Consider the following 22,298-nt stretch of genomic DNA (forward strand, 5'->3'; position numbering starts at 1 on the left):
AACTGGTTAAAAGCAAATAAATTATCTTTAAATATCTCAAAAACTAAATTTATGATCTTTGAACGAACACACAAAATTTTTAATGGCATCCTAGATTTACAAATTGAAGGCACGAAACTTGAATGTGTTGAATCGTTTAACTTCCTTGGATTACTTATAAATAAGGATCTTACTTGGACTTCACATATAAATCATATTTCAAAAAAAATATCAAGGGCAACCGGCATTATCAATTATTTAAAACATTTTATTCCACAGAAAATTCTAATAACGATTTACCACTCTCTTATCTCTGCTCATCTTAACTATCAAATATTATCTTGGGGCTATGATCACAACGAAATTTTAAAATTACAAAAGAAAGCTATTCGTGCCATTACTCTCAGTCATCCTATTAGTCACACTGACCCTTTATTCATAAAGCTGAAACTACTCAAACTACCGGACTTACACAAATTAATTGAAATAAAATTTCTGTATAGATTTAAAAAAAAGGATTTACCAGACGTGTACTTCATGCACAATTTTTTCTCATTTAACAGTGATGTTCATTACTATCCCACAAGAATTAATGATAAATTTAAAATACCAAATGTAAGACACGAATATGCCAAAATGACACCACGATACAGTTTAACTAAATTATATAATTCTCTCTCAAAACAAACTCTAAACAAACTCCACTCAAATTTTAGCTTAAAATCCTTTTCAACATACTACAAAAATGAAATTTTGGGTTCCTATAATAAAAAGTGCCAAATTCGCAACTGTTATGTTTGCGACATTCGTCTTATAACTGTTATGACTCACTCCTTCACTGTAAAATAGAACTGTCTTGTAAATTAAATTGTAAATCCTGTATATAATAATTAACATTGTACTACATGTAATTCATAAGGGAGCAGGCATTAAGCGGCCAATCTGGTCTTGTTCTGCTCCCGACCACAATCAATATTATGTATTTCATTAATGCACCTTGTAAATTTTGTTGGTCGAATAAATATTCATATTCATATTCATATTCATATATTCATATTCATATTCATAAGTGACATATGTTCGAGGACACCTTGTTGGGTGATTGTGACAGCACATTGAAGACCTGTCTCTGGTGGCATCCCTTTGAGAGCACACCGAAAACTTGCCTCCAAAAGGGACATCTTGTTGATACCATCTTGTATTCTGATTGAGACAAGACTATGTTTCCATAAGTGACATCTATATGAGGACACCTTGCTGATTGGGACAGCACATCGAAGACTTGCCTCCAAAAGGGAATCTCTTTATGTCAATGTTGTTGACTGATTGAGACAAGACAGTCATGTGTCCATAAGTGACACCTCCATGCGACATTTTGTTGGCTTATTGGGAGGGCACACTAAATACTTGTCTCTATAAATATCATCTCTATGAGACTATCTTGTTGATTGATTGGGACAGCACACTGAAGACTTGTCTCCATCAGGAATATAACAGAAAAGAGGCGGCGGAAGGGGCTCTTTAGATAATGGCTGAAATTACAGCTAAAATCATTACGAATGTTTCCATTTCATCATATTTTGTTGGTAGGGCATAGATCTCAACATTATTTACATTCGGTGCAAATCGACTACGTTTGGAGTGTTCAAATGGACCCTTTCAATATTGGGTGGGGTACTTTTGGGGGCTATTTTCAAAAAATTTCAATTAAAAAACAAATTTACCGTGCGATGGACATATATACCAGTTTTATATGAATAAATGACTGTTCCTGATCATTTCCACCAAAAAAAGTATAGTTGCCATATTCCACTGATAAATCAGGTACTAAGGGTTGGGTATAAGGATTTTCAGTGAAAGTTAACCGAAAAACCTAAAATTATGAATTATAGTTTTTTTTATCTGTTTTTGGTATGAGGGGATTACAAATGATGAAACGGACTAAAAGTAAGTTGTTCAGTGTGAATTACAGAAAATATAAGGGTTAGATCGGTCAAAAAGGGCCAAAATAAGACCTAATGCAATACGCCTAAGAATTGCCTAAAATCACCTCATCCACTGGGACAATTTCCTGTTATATTCCCAATTCTGCACAGATCTAATTCAAGACAAACGGTATCTTACATTTTTCTCGGTTGTTGGTGGTGCCGAACGAGTTGAAAATGCCATTTTCTGAAGGACAGTCACAATTTTGTCTTCCACATCATTTGTTTTTGTTAAAAAATAACTCAAGTGTGGTTTTTGCATTCAAACCAGTTTTCCATGCATAAATGAACACTACATATCGCCTTTGTAACAGAAAAACAATAGACCTTGGGATAAATCACAAATGAAATCAGAGAAAGTGTTAAAACAGACAAGGAGGAAGGATGTGACAAAGTTAAAGTGTCCTTAGCTTAAGTGACTTTATATCATATGAAAAAACTTTTATTTCAATATAAAGCCATGTTTCATGTAATATTATTATATTTCCTACCTTTACCGAACCATCAATGCAGTTTTTGAGCAACTGGTGAGGTTATCAGGGTTAGGGTTAGTGTTGGAACACACAAAATTCCCAATAGTCAATACACAGAAGTGGGCGTGATCAGGGCAGCACCGTGATTCTAACATTTTCTGCTCGTTAAATCAGACATTCTCGGATTTCTACTAGCTAGCCCAAGACATTGCGACGATGTAGGCTCTGGTCAAGGTTTAATATCGATTGATGCAAATTTTATGTTATGTTTTGTCTTGTTTTCATGTTCAATCTCCCTCGTTTGAAAAAGCCGGCTGACATGTCATGTCTGTGTTTATACACGTGCATTTATTTACACCTTAAATACACAGTCTCAGGGCAGCTAGTGCGCGCGCAGCTAACACGCGCACATGAGCCTGCGGCGCCTAACGGCCAACCCTAAAACCAACTACTGCTTTTAGCGTTATTCCAATGTTAGTGCCCTCACAGACGTACGGCTGGTCTTCGGACTTGTGAGATGTCGGACTTGTATAGAGGAGGGAATCTTGCCTGATCAAAGCGCCTTTGAGATATCATAATATTAACCATATATCCACATAAATCAATCAGGGGTTTCAAGGAGCAACCAGAAGGCGCTCACTTGAAGAACCAAGCAGCGACTCGCGGTCGCCAGGATCACGAGGCCGAATCTTTTCCGTTTTCGGACACGCAGGTGAACAATGGCTTTACAACAACTTGTTCATGACCATGCAATCATTGTCCGCCGGTTTGACGGCATCATGTGCAGCGCTATGTTAACCCAGCCCAAGGCAGAAGTGACATAGAGCTACAATGGTTTGATGGTCATTAACTTTTGTGCAGAAATTAGAGACTTTCAGCCAAGTCGAATCTCCTGCCCGTATAACGTATCCCTACAGTTTTGTGCACGACGTCATGAGTTTGTTTAGTTCGGACAAGTGATATCGCATCAGTATACGGAAAAACGAAAGATGTCTATGCGGGAAGCAGTATATACGTGTGATATTGAACAATTTAACTTGCATTTGCAGCTAAATTGAGACTTCTATCATCGTGTACGTTTTGACATTGCTGAAAGTCATTATTAAGGAGTTTTCGCAAAGCCCCCGAAACGTTCACGTGAATGCCTATCCTATTGTTCGACTTCGTTATCACGAGGTCGAACATTGAGATAGGCGCTCACGTTGGCGTTCCGGGGATTGTGCCGCTGCCATACTCACAGTCGAGTACAGGGTGTCAAAGTAGTCTTGCTACATGTACCTTTAAAGAGTTGTATCACTTTTTTAAATGGCATATTTTTCTAAGACTAAAGAATTATATTACTATTAGTAAGGATGTGATTTTGTAGGACGAAACCCCATCGAAAAGTATAAGCCACTTTCCATTACCAGCCATTATAATCAGTCTAAAATATACGTACTTGACAGGAGGCGTTAATGTCTCAATTTCAAGTTGCAATTTCCACAAAGTGGGTGTTAGTGAGTTAGGTGATCGAAACACGAGGCAAATGATACTACAGTTATATTGGATAGGAAAAATCAGGATTAAATGAATTGTCAAATTCGGTTACGTCTTTGCCCCGGAATAGAATTCTTTTAATCACAGATTTTTTAAGCCAGTTCAGTCTACTTTGCGAAAACCTATGATCGAGGTTAAAATACTTCTTAATGAACGCGTAGTCCACGATGTAGGTTTTATTTTTCTTCAGATTGGGCTTTCCATGAATCCTCATTCGCAAATTTGGCGAGGTACTGTTCAACAACGGATTCGGCTTTCCATCGACAATTGGCAGAAGGGCCGATAGCAGGAATTGTAATTGAGTTGATCGCTTGTTATCCGCCTTGTATTTAGTATTGCCCGGATGACCTGGTCTCGAATTGGTACTATGAAGAACATTGTACTGATACCTGCTTGAGCTATACAACATGTTGGCCAGACCATTATTGATAACACTCGATGCCCACCAGGATTGTGCTTCAAACTCAGTACTGTAGGGCAGTAGGAAAGATAATGTGTCACGGTGATAAGCCACCATCATTGCATCAAAATGGTAATTTGAATTAACAAGTGACTTCTTGTTATAGAAATGATGTCCTTGCTGTGTGTAATGTGGATAGCTGATTGCCGGCACGTGAGCGCCCAAGAACTGTTCAAAGCACGTCCACACAACGTCGCTATTGCAACCGCGTTCACTTTTCCACCTACGACCATAATAACTGAACGACAATGTAGTGTCGTCGTCGAGAAATATGAAATACTTATAACCCTTCTTCGACATTCGACTCCCACGTTCAACGGCGTGTTCCAGCAGAAGATTCCTCCCAGTGGTCCACGTGCTATTAGGCCAGTATAAATCGCCAGACTCCGACGAGTATGTCAGCCATAGAACATCCCGATTTGAGTTTGACACAAGTTGATCGAGCATCGTGACGCTTGCGCCTTGTATTAGATACACGTAGTCTTTCGCAACTTTGACTGGCGGAAAGATATAGCCGACACATTCCAAATCACGTATCCAGGCCAGGGCTAAATCGATATCCGTCCGCCCGATAATATCGATTTGGTAGAGCTCTGTGTAAAGATCGATCATGTTCTGCGCCAACGAAACGGTTTTCGGGATCCAGTTCACCAGGAAGTTGATCAGTCGGCTGGCTTTATAGTAGACATCCATTTCATTGTGAAAATCAACCATATACGAATGCGCGTTACGGATTTGATTGACGTATGGCGGACCGAAAGCGATGTGACCGTCGGTGTCCCAGACTAAGCGTTGCGTAAAATATGACCGCCAAATATCCGACACGCGCCCGTCTACGCTTGCCGGCAGGAGCAGACCCCAGAAGGCGAACTGTGCATGCATCGTTGCCTGGGCGTTGTAGGGCGACATGATGTAATGCGGTAGAGCGTGATACTTCTCCACCATCTCGAACTGAAAAGGAATTTTCTGCGTCAGTCTATAGATGGCGTCCACGTCGGGGTCGGTTTGGGCTAAATAGTTGATCACCGCGACTTTTTCCGGCTTGACGGTACCAATCACTTTCATGTTTTTCGTGTTGGAATCCTTGATTTTATCCAGCGGCAACCCCCTCGGCCAAAAGGTTGTGTTGGGTTTTATATAAGGAATGTAGGGATTGTACACGTGCCCGGCGACCTGTATCAAATCAAATTTAATCGAAGAATCCAGAAGCGGCTCTGACACCGGAAACTTCGGGAAGTTGTCATCGTCGGTGTCGTAGATCCACTTGGCCCCGTTAGCCACGGCGTACATGAAGCCAATGTTTTTGCGACTGAAATGATTCCATGGAATATGCTGGCAGATATGGTACGGACAGCGCTCTTGCCAGGCAACGTCTAGAAAGATCAGATTGGGAAATGACGGAACTACTGTGGTAGGGCCCTTCTTGTCACCGACCAGTACCAGACACCACTTTGGCATCTTCAGTAGGTCTTTCACGGCGTCGGTCAAATTGAAGATAGTCGTGACCACCACCCATTTGTCGCAGGTCATTTGAGCCCGATGCGGAGTTACCTTGAAAGAATAAATTAATAATAAGTTAATTAAACTGTTTCGTATTTACAGTAAAAAATGGCGAGTACAAAATATGAAAATATCTTTAAGAACAGCACAAAATAAAAAATAACATAATTCAAGTATTAAACGTACCTTATCACAGCTAGCAGTTGATTTCGTCTTTCCAGTACACCTGTCTGAAACAGGTTCGAAGCGCTGGTGTACTTTGTCATTGCCGAATTTTAGGATCCCGTGGCTGAACACGAAAATTATCAAAGTGACGCAAACCAAAATTCCAAGGACAGTTTTGAAAGACATCAGGGAGTCACTAGAAAATACAAATAAAGCATATTGACATAACTATAAGTCGCAAGTACATGCATCTTAGAACGATAACATGGGTGGGGATTCGGACAGTGTCATGAAGGCACTGTCCACTATCATGACTATGGTAACCAAAGCGCTAGTGAACGTCGGCAGTCAAATTGAAAGCGCAGGCACTCACAAGTATCCAGAAATGAATATTTCCTGTTCTATGGCACTCGACGTGGTTCGCTGGTTGGTATAGATAATAATTTGAACACATAATAGTTTTATATTGATGTAGCTGTCCTGATTAAGTAGAGAAATAAGCGTTTTTGTAGCCCTACGCAAAATATAGGTACAAACTACGCTTATTTCTAACATATCTGCCGCAGTTGGGAAGACTTTTTCACGTGCTATGTTGTGTAGCATGTACACACGAATAGGCATACTGTATAGTATGCGTTAATCGGTCGGCCCGCGAAACTTGTTCGAATGGAAAGTCGTTGAATATCTCGATTCTAGGTCTAGTTAAGTTGATTACGCATCTCTCCATACAACACCATGTCAATTTTGTTGGTGCACCATAGCCTTTCTTGTAGCGAGTAGGCCTTGAAGAAATGTGACAATATGAAGAAGAGGTCGGATGAGTAAGGCCTCTGTGGGCGCATGTTTGCATTACATTCCTCGTTTGAAGACGAAACCAAAATCATGTCCGGTGTGAAATTTCTAACACTCCCCGTCATTCTGGACAGTTTCGTATTGCCTATGGATAATGGAGTATATGATGATGTTGATATCCGACCTCCTCGCCGTTACCGATCATACTCTCTAGAAGAAAAAATCCGTCTATTGGATGACTTCAACAGTGAAAAAATAAAGCACCCTTGTGGTATTTTATCGACTCAGTTTGCAAGGGACCATAACATTCCCCCGACTACTCTGCGTCGATGGCTGTTGGAACAGGATGAACTCCGTGAGAGACATCATCAAGTCACCAGTAGGCAGTCGCAGAGGCGTCGGCAGAGACAAAGAGGCATCAGTGAGTGCTACTTCAACCCATTTATCTCCCGCCCGGCATGTTTGGGTTGCCGAAGTTGTCACCACATTCCATTTTCCATGTTCCTCAGAATCACTGTTTTTCGATGATTTATCCGTTAGCTTCTTGGCTTCGGTGAAAATATAGATGCGGCAGCAGTGAGCAAAGGCTTCATCCATTTGTCATACAAGGTGAATCAAGGGTTAGGGTTCGTTAGAATATGGTTAAGCAAATCACTCCCTTTCAGCACTCTGGCCAGAGGTTGACAGATTTGTGCGTTAGTGGATGGAGGCCAGACGACAACGAGGAGTACCACTCTCGGCGAAGACCTGATGATTCAAGCCCAACGTTCATTCCTGGCGTGGTGGGATGAGCTTCCCCAACAGCAACAACTGGAATACCGTGAGCATCGGCCTCAACAAGCTGAATGCAGGACGACCAACGGTTGGCTGACCGGTTTTCACTCCAGGAATGGCATAAGCTATCGGAAGCAATGTAAAAAGTCCTCAGCTATCCCAGAAAACGCGGATGAACGTGTTGCAAATTTTCGGCAGCAAGTTGCCCAGACTGTTGACATCAATGGAATAGACCTTGTTATAAATATGAAAGAAACTTTTCCACTTTATGACATGGCACCACAGTACAAATACAACGCAAAGAGAGCGAAACAAATTGATGTGCTTACTTCTCGTGGTAACTCAAAATTAGGGTGCACTGTCACATTGGGTATAACAGTAAATGACAGGAAAATGCCTCCAAGTGTTATCTTCTAAGGCCTAAGGGCAGACGGCGCAGAAATTGAGGGTTAGAGGAAAATGCTCCCAACAACGTTCGTGTATCGGCGTCCGAAACGGAATGGGCCAACTGGCAGACCCTTCTTTCATGGGTCTTATTCCCTTTGTAGGGGACGAATTTCCGTTCCTGTTGACATGGGGCATGTTCCCGTCCCATCGATATGTACAGGTGAAGCGTCACATTGAAGATGCGCCAGGTTTTGTAGAGATGGTCCCAGGGAGATGTACCTCGCTGGTTCAACCCCTTGATCGAACAATCATCCGGGGCCTTATTCACAAAAGCCTCGCAAACGCTTCGCAATCGCAAACACCTCGCCTAGCAAAATTTTCTAATCACAAAAGCCTCGCTACGCAATCGCTTCGCCAGGTCGTCGGTAATTTAGCGAATTCACAGTGTCTTCACAAACTCCTCGCACGCATTGCGGGTGATTTCATGAAGACATCGCTCACGCTTCGCAATCGCAGTGTGGTCGCTCAACCCTCGTTAACTCCATAATTTTAGCGAGAGCTTTTGGGCTCTCGCAAAGCATTCACACGAAGAAAACATGGCGCTCCTTTTTGCAATAGAAGAGGAAAATCAACGACATTTTCGCCGAAATAGGATATTTAGAGACCGGGTAAATCCGCTGGACATTTACGATGACGTAGACTTGATGAAGAGGTTTCGTATGCCACGTCACGTTATTCTGGAAGTTGTGGATTTGATCAAAGAAGATGTAGAACATCCAACACAACGATCTCATGCTTTACCGGCAAGTTTACAGGTGATGTGCGCCCTCCGTTATTATGCAACGGGAGATCTGCAGTTTGTAAGTGGGGACCTCAATGGCATTAGTCAAGCATCTGTGTCACGAATTGTTTATAGAGTTTCCACAGCACTGGAAAGGAAGGCGTCACACGTTATAACATTTCCACGAGATCACCATCTCCAACAAGAAGTAAAAGAGGGTTTCTATAATCAAGAGCGCCGCCGCATACCAAATGTACTTGGCTGTGTAGATGGAAGCTTGGTTGGAATAAAGGCTCCCTCGGTCCAAGAAGAAGCCTACGTCAGCCGAAAACATTCCCACGCAATCAACGTGCAAGGCATATGTGACCATACCTTGAAGTTTACCAATTTGGTGGCAAAATGGCCAGGTAGTACTCATGATGCCTTTATCTGGAACAACTGTAGATTAAATCGTAAATTTCAGAACGATGGGCTCCCAAATGGCTTTTTATTGGGTGATAGTGCCTACCCATTGCTTCCTTGGTTGATCACTCCCTACGTCACCCACGAGATGCGGCGGAGGACGAATTCAATGCCCACCACAGAAGAATTCGGCAGAAGATCGAGAACGCATTCGGACGATGGAAAATGAGATGGCTTTGCCTCCACAAATATGGTAAGCTGACACATTATTCAAATGGTCGACTTAATCATCGAATGTGGCCGTCAGGAGGCTGGACTCGTATTCATTAAGTCCCTACCATGACTGAAAGCAATTCTTTTGTTGAAACTTTGAAGTACCGGTATATAATAGTTCCATGGGATTCCCCCAGACCAAGACCTCCTAAAACATACTTTGCACGAGAACAATATAATGTACTAGTAATGGGCCTTTCAATTTTTCCAGGCGGGGTTCTAACCCTTTCCCCAGAAAGGTGTGTTAAGGCTTCCCGGTCAATGCATACACGCATCGGTATGAGTCATTCGGACATTGTTAATGGATCACGTAATCAGTAATCGCGCCTGCGGAACTTTAGCGAATTCGCTAGCAGAGAGGGACAGCGAAGACATAGCGAAATATTGCGAAGGCCTTTGTGAAACGCTCGCTTCGCTAAGTTAGCGATTGCGCATGGGTTTCGCAAACGCTTCGCTTCGCAAATACTTAGCGAGACTTTTGTGAATAAGGCCCCTGATCTTTTAAAAGTAACATGCGAAGAAGGTGGAAAACCTGAAAAATCGACAAGAATGATGAAAATGGTCGTTGCGAATCTATAACCAGACAGACAGTTTTGCAAATCATAAGTGACTCCTGGCCATGGGCCCCCATAAATGAAGAGGCAGTCTGCACGTCCTGGCGTGCATGTAGCTGCTGCAACCTGATAACCACCCGTTCCAGAACACGTTGACGAAGACATCGTTGATTTCGATATAGTTTTTTTCGAAAATGCCGAAGACGATGGTCTTGAATTTATAAATTTAGATGAAGATTTAGACCATGATTTGGCGTAAACCAATTATACCCTGTTAACAATTCTTCTCCTGTGTAGAAATCCTGTGACGAATGGTCAAAGTTTCAAGGCTACTGAATAAAATAGAATTCATGACAACAGGTGTCATCAGTTTTTCTTCAATCCCACTACTGGAATGCCAAGGGTTAATGCAGTTCAGCACGATGGTCATTCACGCAAGCAATGAGTGCAGACGAGTAGGCCTGAGCACTAATGAAATTGACCAGACCACTATTCTCGCGGATGACGGGTTGATCAATAGTTACCTGAACATGGATATTCAACGACTTTCCATTCGAACAAATTTCGCGGGCCGACCGATTAACGCATACTATACAGTATGTGATAGCAAGCACTATTGGCTCAAAGTGTTTCATAAAGTGACTTAAAATGCAATAACAGAAGGCAGACTGTCCGCTATGGTAACATTTGTAGCATAAAGGAATAAACATAAAGGTCCCACTGAAAATTACGTATTTGGCGTTTTCTTCACATTGTAAAGCAATCAGTCATATCATGTAGAAGCTCCACTGGTTTGGTATCGAAATAAAGATATTGATTTCCTCTAAACGAACGGCGTTGGTGTCAATTCATTCCGTCAGGTACTTCTTGAGATATCCGCCTTTAAGGTTAGAGAGGACCAGGGAAAAAATCTGACGCTGACGCTCACGTGAGGGTCTTATTTGCCAATATTATGTAATAATTATTAGTTCTGCACGCGCTGACGATGTGGCGACACTGATTCATTCAATCATTCAAACTGCGCCTCCTCATCAAAATTAAAATGTGCCGAATAACCACTGAAATTGATTGGCCACCAATGCAAGAACGATTGTCGGTGGCTATATATGACCTGACACATTTCAGCATGACACATTAACTGACAATGGAAATTATGAACGAATAGAGGTGTTTGGTCCATTTCTATAGCGAAAGACTGCCGCTTTACTTCAACCCTTTAGTGCTGAAGTTGTATGAGTTGAAAACGGTGAAGCAAATCGCTGTAGATAAATCAATACGATAGATTTCGATCAGTCATTTATAGTACAGTAGTGATACCGCATAATGATGGGCAACTGCCCAGTCATGCCCAGTCATAATTTATATACACCTTATGGAAAATTTTCTATGAAGTCTCATAAAATCGTCTTGTAATACAAGAAACCATTGTATCTTGTAATTTGAATGCTTGCATTCGGATCTAAGGAAAATTTAGAATGCATTCATCCCCTATTCAATTTGCTAAATTAGAGTCATTCAAATGATGATGATTCAAAAGTAAACAAAGCAGTCTTTTCGATCTTCGAATCCGAGCCTGCTTTTTGCCTAAATTTACCCTATTACTGAATCAATTGTTATGTGTAATAGGTCAATATCTTGGTTAATGTTCGGAGTTCCGAATGGAGGCATTATTTTCTTGTGGTCAGACGATTACTTGACGTACAACAGGATGTTCTGGTGCTCTGTTGAAAAATCATCGCTTGGTGCATATAAAATCTGGCATCGGCGGCTCTTCAGACTTTGTAGGAGGTCTGAATAGCCGGGGTGATAGTATGCTATATACGTGTAAACAACAAATGTGTTGCACTTATATAGCACAAATGGGTTGGATGAGTGTTGGTTAATTTCTAGAGTGAAACGTTGTTCCCTTTAGGAAAAGAAAAGTGCACCAAGGGTAATATGGTGAATATTCTATAAGAATGAAATCCACATAGCTTTGTGATAGGTGTAATATGTCTCTGCTGTACCAGTTTGAAATTGTCCTTATTTTCAATTTGTGAATACTATGTTTGTCATTCCATCAGTGGTCGGATGATTGATCAAGTGTAGTGAACTAAAATTGTTTCAATGCCAACATATGTCATGACTGAACACTGGAAATACCAGTTGCAGATGCAGCAACTAAATAATATACCGTTGGTACACAAAAAAACGATAAGGTCCTTCCTTCAGCCATATTCAAGATATGACAAAGAAATCACATCACAGTGAGGGGAGGTTCTTCTGTTCAGTGGAAACTGAAATCAAGATGGCTTCTGTTATTGCCACGTTGATGGCCCTGATTATCGAAAAGACCCTTCATCTAACCAATTCCCAGAATGAAAATCATTGCATTCCATGAAAGCTTTCTCCTTTAAATTCGCGGAAACGGATTTCAAGATGGCTGCCCTAGCGACCATATTGGATAGCGGATGACGCCCATTATCGAAATGAACATTCGCCTAACCATTGGCAATTCCCACAGTGAAAATCATTACCTTCCATGAAAGCGTTCTCCTTTAAATGCCTGGAAATGGATTTCAAAATGACTGTTTCCACTTTTGCCCTTTTTGACCCTCCCTGGGGGGTCCCACGGTTCGTTAAGGGGGCTAAAAACTATGCAATGTTAACGTTCCTCCATAGACCTTCATTTTGATACCCATGTTGACATGTTTCGATGACATCAACTTTTTGACCCCTACTTTGGGACCATTAGGCCCTATTAAGGGTCTCATTTCTGACTTAATGCGCAACTTTACGCGGGAGAAAAATTGATTTTTGAAATCAGCACCCCCATATTACCCAAAAACGACTGTTTTCAATTTGCTCGCTAATTTGTCAAACGGAACTTCACATTTTTCACACTCGTCCCATGGCCTAATTTTGAGGATGGCGAGGCAGCACATGCAGAGGCTGAGCTTGATCGACTCTTCCAGGACTCTCAAATGGAGGATCTGTTAAGAGATCTCCGTCGTAATACGACCGATGCTCCCGAAGGCGTACGTGCATCGTCCGGCAGCTGCTCGATCATCCGTACATGGCAGGGATAGGGCGCCAGCTACCACTACCAGCGGGGTCAACGACAACAGCAGCAGCAGCAACAACAAGTGACATAACTTCCTGGTCACGTGATTCTTGATCCTGGTCACGTGAGTCTTGGGGGCGTTTTTATATCTTGAGGGAATTTTTTGTCTTGAGGGACTTTTTAATGTTGAGGCGAATCCTTTTTCTTGAGGAAGTTTTTATATCTTGAGAGAGTTTTATATCTTGAGGGAATTATTTGTCTTGAGGGACTTTTTTAATGTTGAGGCGAATTCTTTTTCTTGAGGAAGTTTTTATATCTTGAGAGAGTTTTTATATCTTGAGGGAATTTTTTGCCTTGAGGGACCTTTTTAATGTTGAGGCGAATTCTTTTTCTTGAGGGAGTTTTTTATATCTTGAGGGAACTTTTATATCTTGAGGGAATTTTTTAATGTTGAGGCGAATTCTTTTTCTTGAGGGAGTTTTTTATATCTTGAGGGAATTTTTTGCCTTGAGGGACTTTTTTAATGTTGAGGCGAATTATTTTTCTTTTAGGGAGGTTTTTTTTTCTTGAGCTGTTTCCTCTTTCTTGCGTCTTTTTGTTTTGTTTTGAGGGTGTTTCTTTAAAGTTTTGGTTGAAGTTCATGATTGTTGGTAGAGAATTTAGAATATCTTGAGATATTTTCTTGTGTTGAGTTTATTCCGCTTTGGCATTCCATACTCGCCTGGTTCGCATCGTTTGATGAAGTGCCGCGGCTTTGCCGATCAGTTAGCGCACCCTCGCCTCGAGTAAGTCGCAGTGTTATGCGCATCCAGACTGATCACTCAAACGTGTTCAGTTGCCGTGCGCAGTTGTTACTGTAGAACGGAAAATATCCGCGGCATATAAATTTCGCGAATGCCTCACGATGGACATATCATTATCATGATATAGTATTACATATTATTATTATGTCCCCTACATAACATAAAGCAATAATTAGGCGAAAGTTGTTTAAGTTAGGTGTAATTATGACAAGTGCTAATTGCGCGGAGTATACACGTAGGCCTTCGTTGGGCCAAGCTGTATGCAGTCCCTCTGTGGAAACATGGCAATAACGACATGGATTTCAAGCTAAAAGCAAGACATTTTCGCGGCAGAATGTTTTCGTCAGTTTTGTCAGCACTCCATGAATGGGGAATGTCCGTGAAAATGGAATGTTCTCTTTACTTTTCTAGCTCACCATTTGTAGATTATGTAAAGAGATGGTTCACAAATCCTCTTTTTTGATAAAATGAGATATTTCACTTCTTTAATTGCTCACATATTCACGTTCACACAAACCCAATCATCAGTCAGTCATAGTTTGAACAAAATCAGCCCAAAAAGCGTCCTTAGAATAAAGTTGGCCCAAATATAAAGCGTCCTAAGAACAAAATAACTTTTTCAATCTTTGTGAAATTTTTGTTCATCAAAGTCACTGTTTTCAGAAATCAATTTATTTATTGTATTTATTTTGCCAACAATAATTTCCCTGAGACCGGACATTCATCGTCTCCTGAGAAAACACTAAGAGACGCGGCCACTCTTGGCGAAAGCCTCCTAATGTTTTAAAGAACGTTTGTTCTGTATGATGAACTCAGCATAATAGTAATGTATGCATGACGTCATGACCTCCGCCGCCGGACGAGGAGACGGGACGAGCTGCGTCAAGACGTGTATTTGGTAGGAGCGGAATAAACTAGATTCAGCCCGATTGGAAGGTAGTTGATAAAGTATGGAATTAGTGAAACCTTGGAAACACTGATAAACCTTGTAATATTCAATGTAAACCATGGAATCACTGTGCAAACAGCGCGGGAAATCGGATGCGTCCCTTCCACGATTTATACCCTCCCAACTGACAGTCTCGTCCCAGCTGACTTTATTGATAGCAATTTGCCAGTTAGTTCAGAAGCCAACATTTTTAATGTGGAGGATGACGTCATCAATTGGCAATGCGCTGTGGTCGTTAAAATATTTTATTTCTCTTCAATGGAAGCAAAAATTAGTTTTTATGATTGTTTTGTATTCCATAGACGATAAAGTATTATGCTCGGTACTAGATGCACGATATCATAGGACAAACACACACGTGAATAAAAAAAACCGCTTAGAACTGGTGACGTCACAAAGATCTCTGCATCCCTCGATGCGTACTGGAAGATGTAAGAAATCGCTCACGGCGAAGGAATTTGTTCACATTTTTCATCTCCAAACCCTTCCAAAACCTTCGGTAATAAACCTTCATCTACGTTTCTTGTCATGTATAAGATGATGTACGGATAAGTGCCAGCCGGTACTGCATGATGTAGTCAATCTTCTCTGTATCACCCTGTATGATCACACCGCTCCGTAGCTCAAATAGGCCCCGTGTGGTGGCGTAGTAAGCGGAGCGCTGATTGGTCCATATTATGGGTGTGTGGTGGGCGTGTCTTCCCATATTTGGGAGATGAGTAATGTACACTGGAGGCGAGGTATGACTGGGTTGTTCTAAAATATAGATTGTTGAATCGGATATGCGACTGATTTCTAAACGACCGTCAAATTCCGATCTGATCATGTAAAAATAATCTCCAAATATTGATTCGTAACCACTTTAGGTTCCAATGGCATTATTTCATGTTTTTATGCATTTTTAGGACTGATTCCAAGGTTTATCACTGGTTCCAAGGTTTCACTGATTCCAAGCTTTATCAACTACCCGATTGGAAGCCTTAATTGTTATTCTTCAAAGCAGTAAGAAGTGACCGGTCGTTACAGTGGTGACAGCGGTTCACACTGGATGACCGAGCTGGAGCGGTTCTTTTGTTTGAGCGCGCAATTTTTACTTATGATAATAAACCCAGAGTTTTCACGTCATCTAGTACAGTGTGGCCCAGAAAACCTTTCCTTTAGCCAGTTAATCGTTTTCTTGGCCCCACTGTGTGATAATTGGAATGATTAGAAGATTAGCTAGAAAATCCTGCATGCGGCGGGGGGGGGGGGGGGGGCTAGACTATACCTCACCTAGCTTCACCTCAAGCCCAATGTCGCTGATGATGACTTTGTCTACAAAGTCTACAAGTCTAGTCTACAAAGGAGGCCAGTGGTGCCCCCAGAATGTGAACATCTCAGTAAGGATGTCAATTTCCAGAAAAACAACGGGTAACATTTATTTTGTCCAACAGTAACGTTCTGCGAAGAATACTAGTACGTGTTTTTCTTTAGTTTGTTGACACCCAGTGGCCACTGTTTGGCAAAAAAATATGAAAGTTAAACAAACTTGGGGAGTAGCTGGAAAATCGCTGAAAAATCGTCCTTGGGCACAAAATGGCTTTTGTTTTGCTTACCGGTAGAAGCGGGGAGCGCTTAGCACACGCAGGCACACTCCATAAAGTTTTCAAAAATAAGCCCTAAGATATAAACAGAAAGGAAACAATTACCATTACCATGGTTAACGACCTATAGTGATGACAATTTTCGTAAGATGCAGAGTAAATCAAAAGAATTTTGTGATGGGAGGCCCGCTCGCGAAACTTCATGCGACGAGGTGCAAACGCCCCGTAAAATACCTGGGAACAAGGTGCTTAATGAAGATAAAGAAAGTAACCTTGTCCACCCGCTGCATCAAGCACAGGTATGTCGATCTACGTACATTCTACATGCAATGACGCTGCGACATAAATTATGCTTAATATTGGAAACAAAATGGCGTCACCTGGTGTGAAAAAATAAATCGCGGGGACCGAAGCCGAAATTGCGTAAAAATGGGCGTTATGTGTGAATAAACGGGTGGTTATTAGAGTTTTTGCGCCCTTACTATCATGCACTTACAGTGTCACATCAAAAGCAGCATAATTCTGTGTTTCATGGCGCCGGTCGTCATTGCACTAAATCACCCCGCAGTAAGTCGGCCATTCGTCCCGTGTGTTGGTCGTCCTGTTCGTGCCGTGCTGGAGAGCAGTCATCAGCTATTTCGCCACGCAGTAGGTCCAGTGTGTAGCCATGAGTGTATTTTGACTGGGCATCATCTTCTAAAGGCCTACCCAGTGTATTGCTGATACTATGTGCTGTGTGCTGTTTACTATGGTATATTACTGTGTATTACTGCGTTTTGCTGTGTATATTGTATTGTGATGGGAACACCACAAGGTATCGGGAGGGGGCAACCGCAAGAAGCCTATTCAATCCTGGTGGGGGAGTCACGTGGGAAGTAGTGGTGATGGTAGGTCAACTGAATTATCAGTACCACAAGGTGGCGCTGACCCCATGTCAGAATTCTTGTCGTCATTTACGAACTTGATGAAGACTCGGTTATCCACAGAGATAGCAGGTGTCGCTAGTAGCAGTAAGCAAGGGACCAACAGCAATGCTAAGCTGCAAGCTCCCAAGCCATTCCAGATCAACCAGAATTTTCGGATCTGGCTGGAAAGGTTTACGCTTGCAACCTTAGCCAAAAATCCAACAGAAGAGCGAGGAGAACAGATACTTTCACGTTTAGACCACCAGGCCTACATTGCGTTGAACAACTTGCATTTAGATGAAAGCCTGTCATATGATGGTTTCTGTGCCGAAGTGAAAAAAGAGATTTCTCAATACAACTTGAGAAGATTATAAGTTGCAGTTACGATCTCGTGTACAGCGTGCATCAGAAACATATGAATCATTTTCGGATGCATTACAAGAACTGGCGTTGAATGCCTATCCGGATAGTGGCTTTGAGTTACAAACAAAAATGGCCCTTGACCAGTTCCTGATTGGAGTAACAGCGGTTGATGCAGTGAAGCAGCAGCTTCAAATGAGCTCTCCTAAGGTTTGAGTGAAGCTGTTTGTAAAGCCAGGCAGTTGGAGGCAGCACAGTTGGTAATGAGACAAGGGGCTACTGAGGCAAATAAGCAAGACCAGACAAGGCCTAAGCCCAAGGTAGCAAGTGCTATACCAAAAGAGGACACTAAGGAAACATCAAGTGCGTCTGACATGGCCAAGGTTCTTGAGCTTTTGACTAAAATTGTGGTGGCCCTGCTGACCTGGCTCGTAATTGCCCAGCAGTTATTCATGCCATCAAAAGGGTCACATTGCCAAACATTGTCCCAAGTCGGAAAACGCGAAGGAGGGATTGTCGACGGCAGCACAATCCCAACTAGCAGTAGAAGCCCCACATGCAGGAATAGTTGCCCAGGAAGAAGTAATGATTAGCAAGCCTGTACTAAAATTGAACCCTAATTCGAAAGAGTGTATACCAACATCAAAGCAACCAGTTTCAATTGAGAGTGTTCAATTGACAGCAGTCTTTATCTAAGTGGGAAGGTAGATGTGATACACACACCAATCCTTTTGGATACAGGGGCTGCTGTGACAATAATCAGCCATGAATTGTGGAAAACTTGCGATCTATTGGGAAAATCCCTCAATGCTGCAGATGGTTCTCTCCAGTCCGCTACAGGAGAAGCGTTGCAGATATTGGGAGTAGTTGAAGTTAGCTTACATATTGGTTCCCTCAGCTTTGACCACCCGGTTGTTGTGGTTGAGAGTTTATCGCACTCTTGTCTCCTTGGAAGTGACTTTTTCACTAAACATCAATGTACCATTTGCCATGACAATGTCACTTTGAAAGTTAGTGATCCATTGCGTCGCCAGATGGAGCAGCCTAAACTTTGCCGCGTCATTCTTGGGAAATCTGTAAACATACCAGCCCAGACTGAAATGATTGTACCTGGAAAGCTTACCAAGGGATTAGAGTCAAGCCACTTGACACCTGGCATAATTGAAGCAAAACGAGGTTCATGTTCGTTTACCGCTGGACGTACTTTGGTTCAATCAAACTATGGTTTGATGCCTGTGCTTGTGGCCAACTTCACTGACGAACCAATCAGGACAAGAACCAATCAAACATTAGGATTGTTTCATACCGTTTCGGAGGTCAATGTAAGTAGTGATGATTCAACACAACAAAATCAGGAGAAGGGCAAGCGGCATGTGGATGCTAATGACAGTGACATGGAAAAACAGGAGCACTCGGTGGGAGCAGTAACCACCAGTGACTTCGACATTGGTCATACAACGGTGGTCGAACACACCATAGAAACAGGGATGCCCAGCCTGTGAAACCAAGACAACGAAGAGAACCACCACACAGGCAACATTTCGAGGATGAGGCAACCCAAGAGCTGTTTGAGAAGAAGCTGATCAGAGAAGCTACAGGGCCTTGGAGTTTACCGATAGTACTCGCTCGGAATCACGATGGAAGCTTTCGTCTGTTTGTAGACTATCGAAAGCACAATGAATGTACGGCGAACGGCGAAGTCAGCCCAACTTTTGCCACGAATAGACGGTACGATACTCTAGGTAAATTATCAGGTTCATGTTGGTTCCGATAGCCTTGACTGTGCCAGTGGCAACTGACAAGAGGGCGTGGCCCCAGAAGATCGTGCAAAGCTTTTGTATCCGGGGTCAAACAATACGAATGGTTGACTATGCCATTTTGGCTAACTGGTGCCCCAGCCACGTTCATAAAACTAATGAACATCGTCCTTGGTGGGTATTTCCTGGTGTACCTTGATGACATCATCGTTCATTCACCAACATTTGAACAGCACATCGTACAACTCCGAGTAGTGTTTGAACGACTCTGACAAGCTAATATGAAGTTGAAGCCCTCTAAGTGTAAATTGCTTCGTCATGGTCTCAAGTCGCTTGGACATGTTGTATCAGAAGGGGGGGAGGGTGCCGCTGACGAGGAGAAGATCAAGCAAGTTCAAGAGTGGCCAACACCAAGAGATGTCACAGAACTTCGATCGTTCGATCATGGGGTTGGCAGCATAATATCACAGTATGTTGAGGACTACTCAGAAATAGCAGCGCCACTTCATAATTTGACAAAGAAGAAAATCACATTCAATTGGTCAGAATCTTGTGAGGAATCGGAATGAAGGAGGCATTGGTCAATGCCCTGGTTCTAGCCTATCCGGACTTTTCTGAAGAAGTTGTAATGTTCGTGTTGGATACTAATGCAAGTGACTACGCTACAGGAGCTGTCCTATCCCAGAAACGAAAAGATGGGTCAGAGCGAGTGGTGGCATATAGTAGTAAGAGCCTGCAAGGCGGAGAGTTTAACTACTGTACGACGCGCCGAGAGATGCTTGCCCTAGTTAACTTTACGAAGCATTTCAGGTACCACCTCCTTGGAAAAATATTCCTTGTAAGGACTGACAATAGTGCCTTGCGGTGGTTGTTAAATTTAAAGAGCCATCAGGACAAATAGCAAGATGGTTGGAACATTTAGCTGAGTTTGACTTTGACATCCAACATAGGCCAGGAAAGCTGCATGGTAATGTAGATTCTATGTCGCGAACGCCACGTAGGAATCGTCAGCATGGGGACTGTCCTTCATATGTGGACTAACATCTGTTCCCATGGCAAAGGTAGAAGTAGCAGCAGTTAAATTAACGAGCAAAACCAAGTTGAAACCTAAGGGTCCGAAGGACGTGGCACCCAAGGTGAAGCTACCCCTGGACTGGTCAGCAGAGAAAAGTGGACAGGCTCAAGTTGATAACCCAGATATTAAGGAGGTTTATGAGTATATTTTGGCCAAAGAGACAGTAACCATACAGACTTACTTGCAAGGATGTAGTTCCCAAGCCAGAGCAATCTGGGCCCAGAGACAGTTGTTACTTATAGAAAATAGCGTTATGTATTACAAACCTTCTGATGAGCCTACCCGACGTCGTTTGGTTTTGCTAGAGCACTTGTTAAACCAGTGTTAGTTCAAGCTCATGAGTGATATGCAAGTGGCCACTTAGGAATTCGAAAGACTGATGCCAAAGTTTGATCTCGTTGTTGGCGCCCAGGTTTAAAACGTCTGGTAAAAGATGTTATTCGGACTTGCCAGAAATGCCAGAAATGCAAGTCCCCACCCCATGGGACAAGGGCACCGTTGCAAACTATTCCTGTGGACCGTCGTAATCAGAGGTTACACATAGATTTTGTGGGGCCCATCAACCCACCTAATAAAGGTCACAGAAGATGCCTTCACAAAGTGGCCGGAGGCTTGGCCGATGAAAAACCAGAAAGTGTCCACGTGTGCACGGGTTCACGTGAACGACTACGTCTCTCGGTTTGGTGCCCCAGAGAGTATCCATTCGGACCAAGGGGGCAATTTTGAAATATAAGGTTTTCAACGAGATATGTCAGTTGCTGGGGATAGAGAAGACACGTACATATACTGCCTATCATCCCCAGTGCAATAGGCAGGTGGAAAACCTGAACCTGATGTTGTCCATGTATTGTAACACTTTACAGATGTTGCACTGTATTCAATAATCATGGCCATGGCCATAACAGTAGCTGTCAAAAGTAAACAATTCTCAATCGATCTAGACCGGTCGGCAAACTTTAAACCAAAATTTCCACGGGATTCCATTTGGCCCCTGACTACAATGTCAAAGCTCGCATTCCTATAAATTGTGAAATGTTTCCGCCGGCTCAAAATCAAATTTCTCATCAAAAATTGTACAAAGTTTGGCGTGGATGTAGCCCACAAATGATTTCATAAACATATATGATAATTGATAGTAATAGCGCTATTGATTACATGTGCAAAGGTAATAAATAACGGGAAAAATTCGCCTTAAAACACGGCAATGCTGCCGCAATGATTTTAGATATGCGAAACCAGAATTACATTAATTAGACATTGTTGGCGATGAAATAGGACAATTTCGTTGAGATAGTTTTTCGCACGGATCGTTGATTTTCATCACTTAGGTTCCGTCTAACACCTGAGAAATCCCACTCGTGTTTGGTGTGTAAGGAATACCCTATCAATATTTAGTTCTTAAGAGAGAACTTACCCAATGATTCAACTAATAGTCCTTTACGTGCATTTCTCAAGGGAGCTCTCACACAGCACATCGGTTTAATCGATACCTCCTTTAACTGCTGCATCACATGATACCGGTAACATCTGCTTCCAGTATGTTGTCTATGTATTGTAACACTTCACAGATGTTGCAATCTATACTATAATGCGCGTTGTGGCCGCTAAATAGGAGGCGATTTTTGTTTCAAAATTGGGCCTCGGAAATGCGTCGAATTCTTGCAACTTTTGGCTTCGTAGATGTGGATCATAAGTAAGAGTGTCACTGAGGGTGTCATACGTCGAATATCTTGGTGGTTTTGGAATAAATAACAACTTTGTG

The 22,298-nt window shown here is 42.2% G+C and overlaps 1 protein-coding gene across 2 annotated transcripts; it reads right to left on the minus strand.

Annotated features, from left to right (window-relative positions):
- Nucleotides 1-842: 842 nt before the first annotated feature.
- Nucleotides 843-22,024, minus strand: LOC135489634 (uncharacterized). 2 transcript variants are annotated; one of them, XR_010447182.1, is made up of 4 exons: nt 21,951-22,024; nt 6,120-6,294; nt 1,262-5,984; nt 843-1,102 (listed from the first exon to the last, which is right to left on the minus strand). XR_010447182.1 is itself a non-coding variant. In XM_064775069.1 (3 exons), the coding sequence occupies exons 2-3, from the start codon at nt 6,282-6,284 to the stop codon at nt 3,975-3,977; spliced, it is 2,175 nt and encodes a 724-aa protein (XP_064631139.1). In that variant the 5' UTR covers nt 6,285-6,294; nt 21,951-22,024; the 3' UTR covers nt 843-3,974. The 2 variants fall into 2 exon arrangements, 1 of the variants encoding a protein (XP_064631139.1); XM_064775069.1 differs by having other exon boundaries at nt 843-5,984.
- Between the last annotated feature and the right edge of the window lie 274 nt (nt 22,025-22,298).

Source organism: Lineus longissimus, chromosome 6, assembly GCF_910592395.1.
Source record: "Lineus longissimus chromosome 6, tnLinLong1.2, whole genome shotgun sequence".
In the NCBI taxonomy this organism is placed as follows: Eukaryota; Metazoa; Nemertea; class Pilidiophora; order Heteronemertea; family Lineidae; genus Lineus; species Lineus longissimus.

Excerpts from the sequence above, each read along its gene's own strand:
- LOC135489634 (XM_064775069.1), bottom strand. The coding sequence starts at position 6,284 with ATGTCTTTCAAAACTGTCCTTGGAATTTTGGTTTGCGTCACTTTGATA. Across the intron at positions 5,985-6,119 it reads CAACTGCTAGCTGTGATAAG|GTAACTCCGCATCGGGCTCA; the intron begins GTACGTTTAATA and ends TATTCTTTCAAG.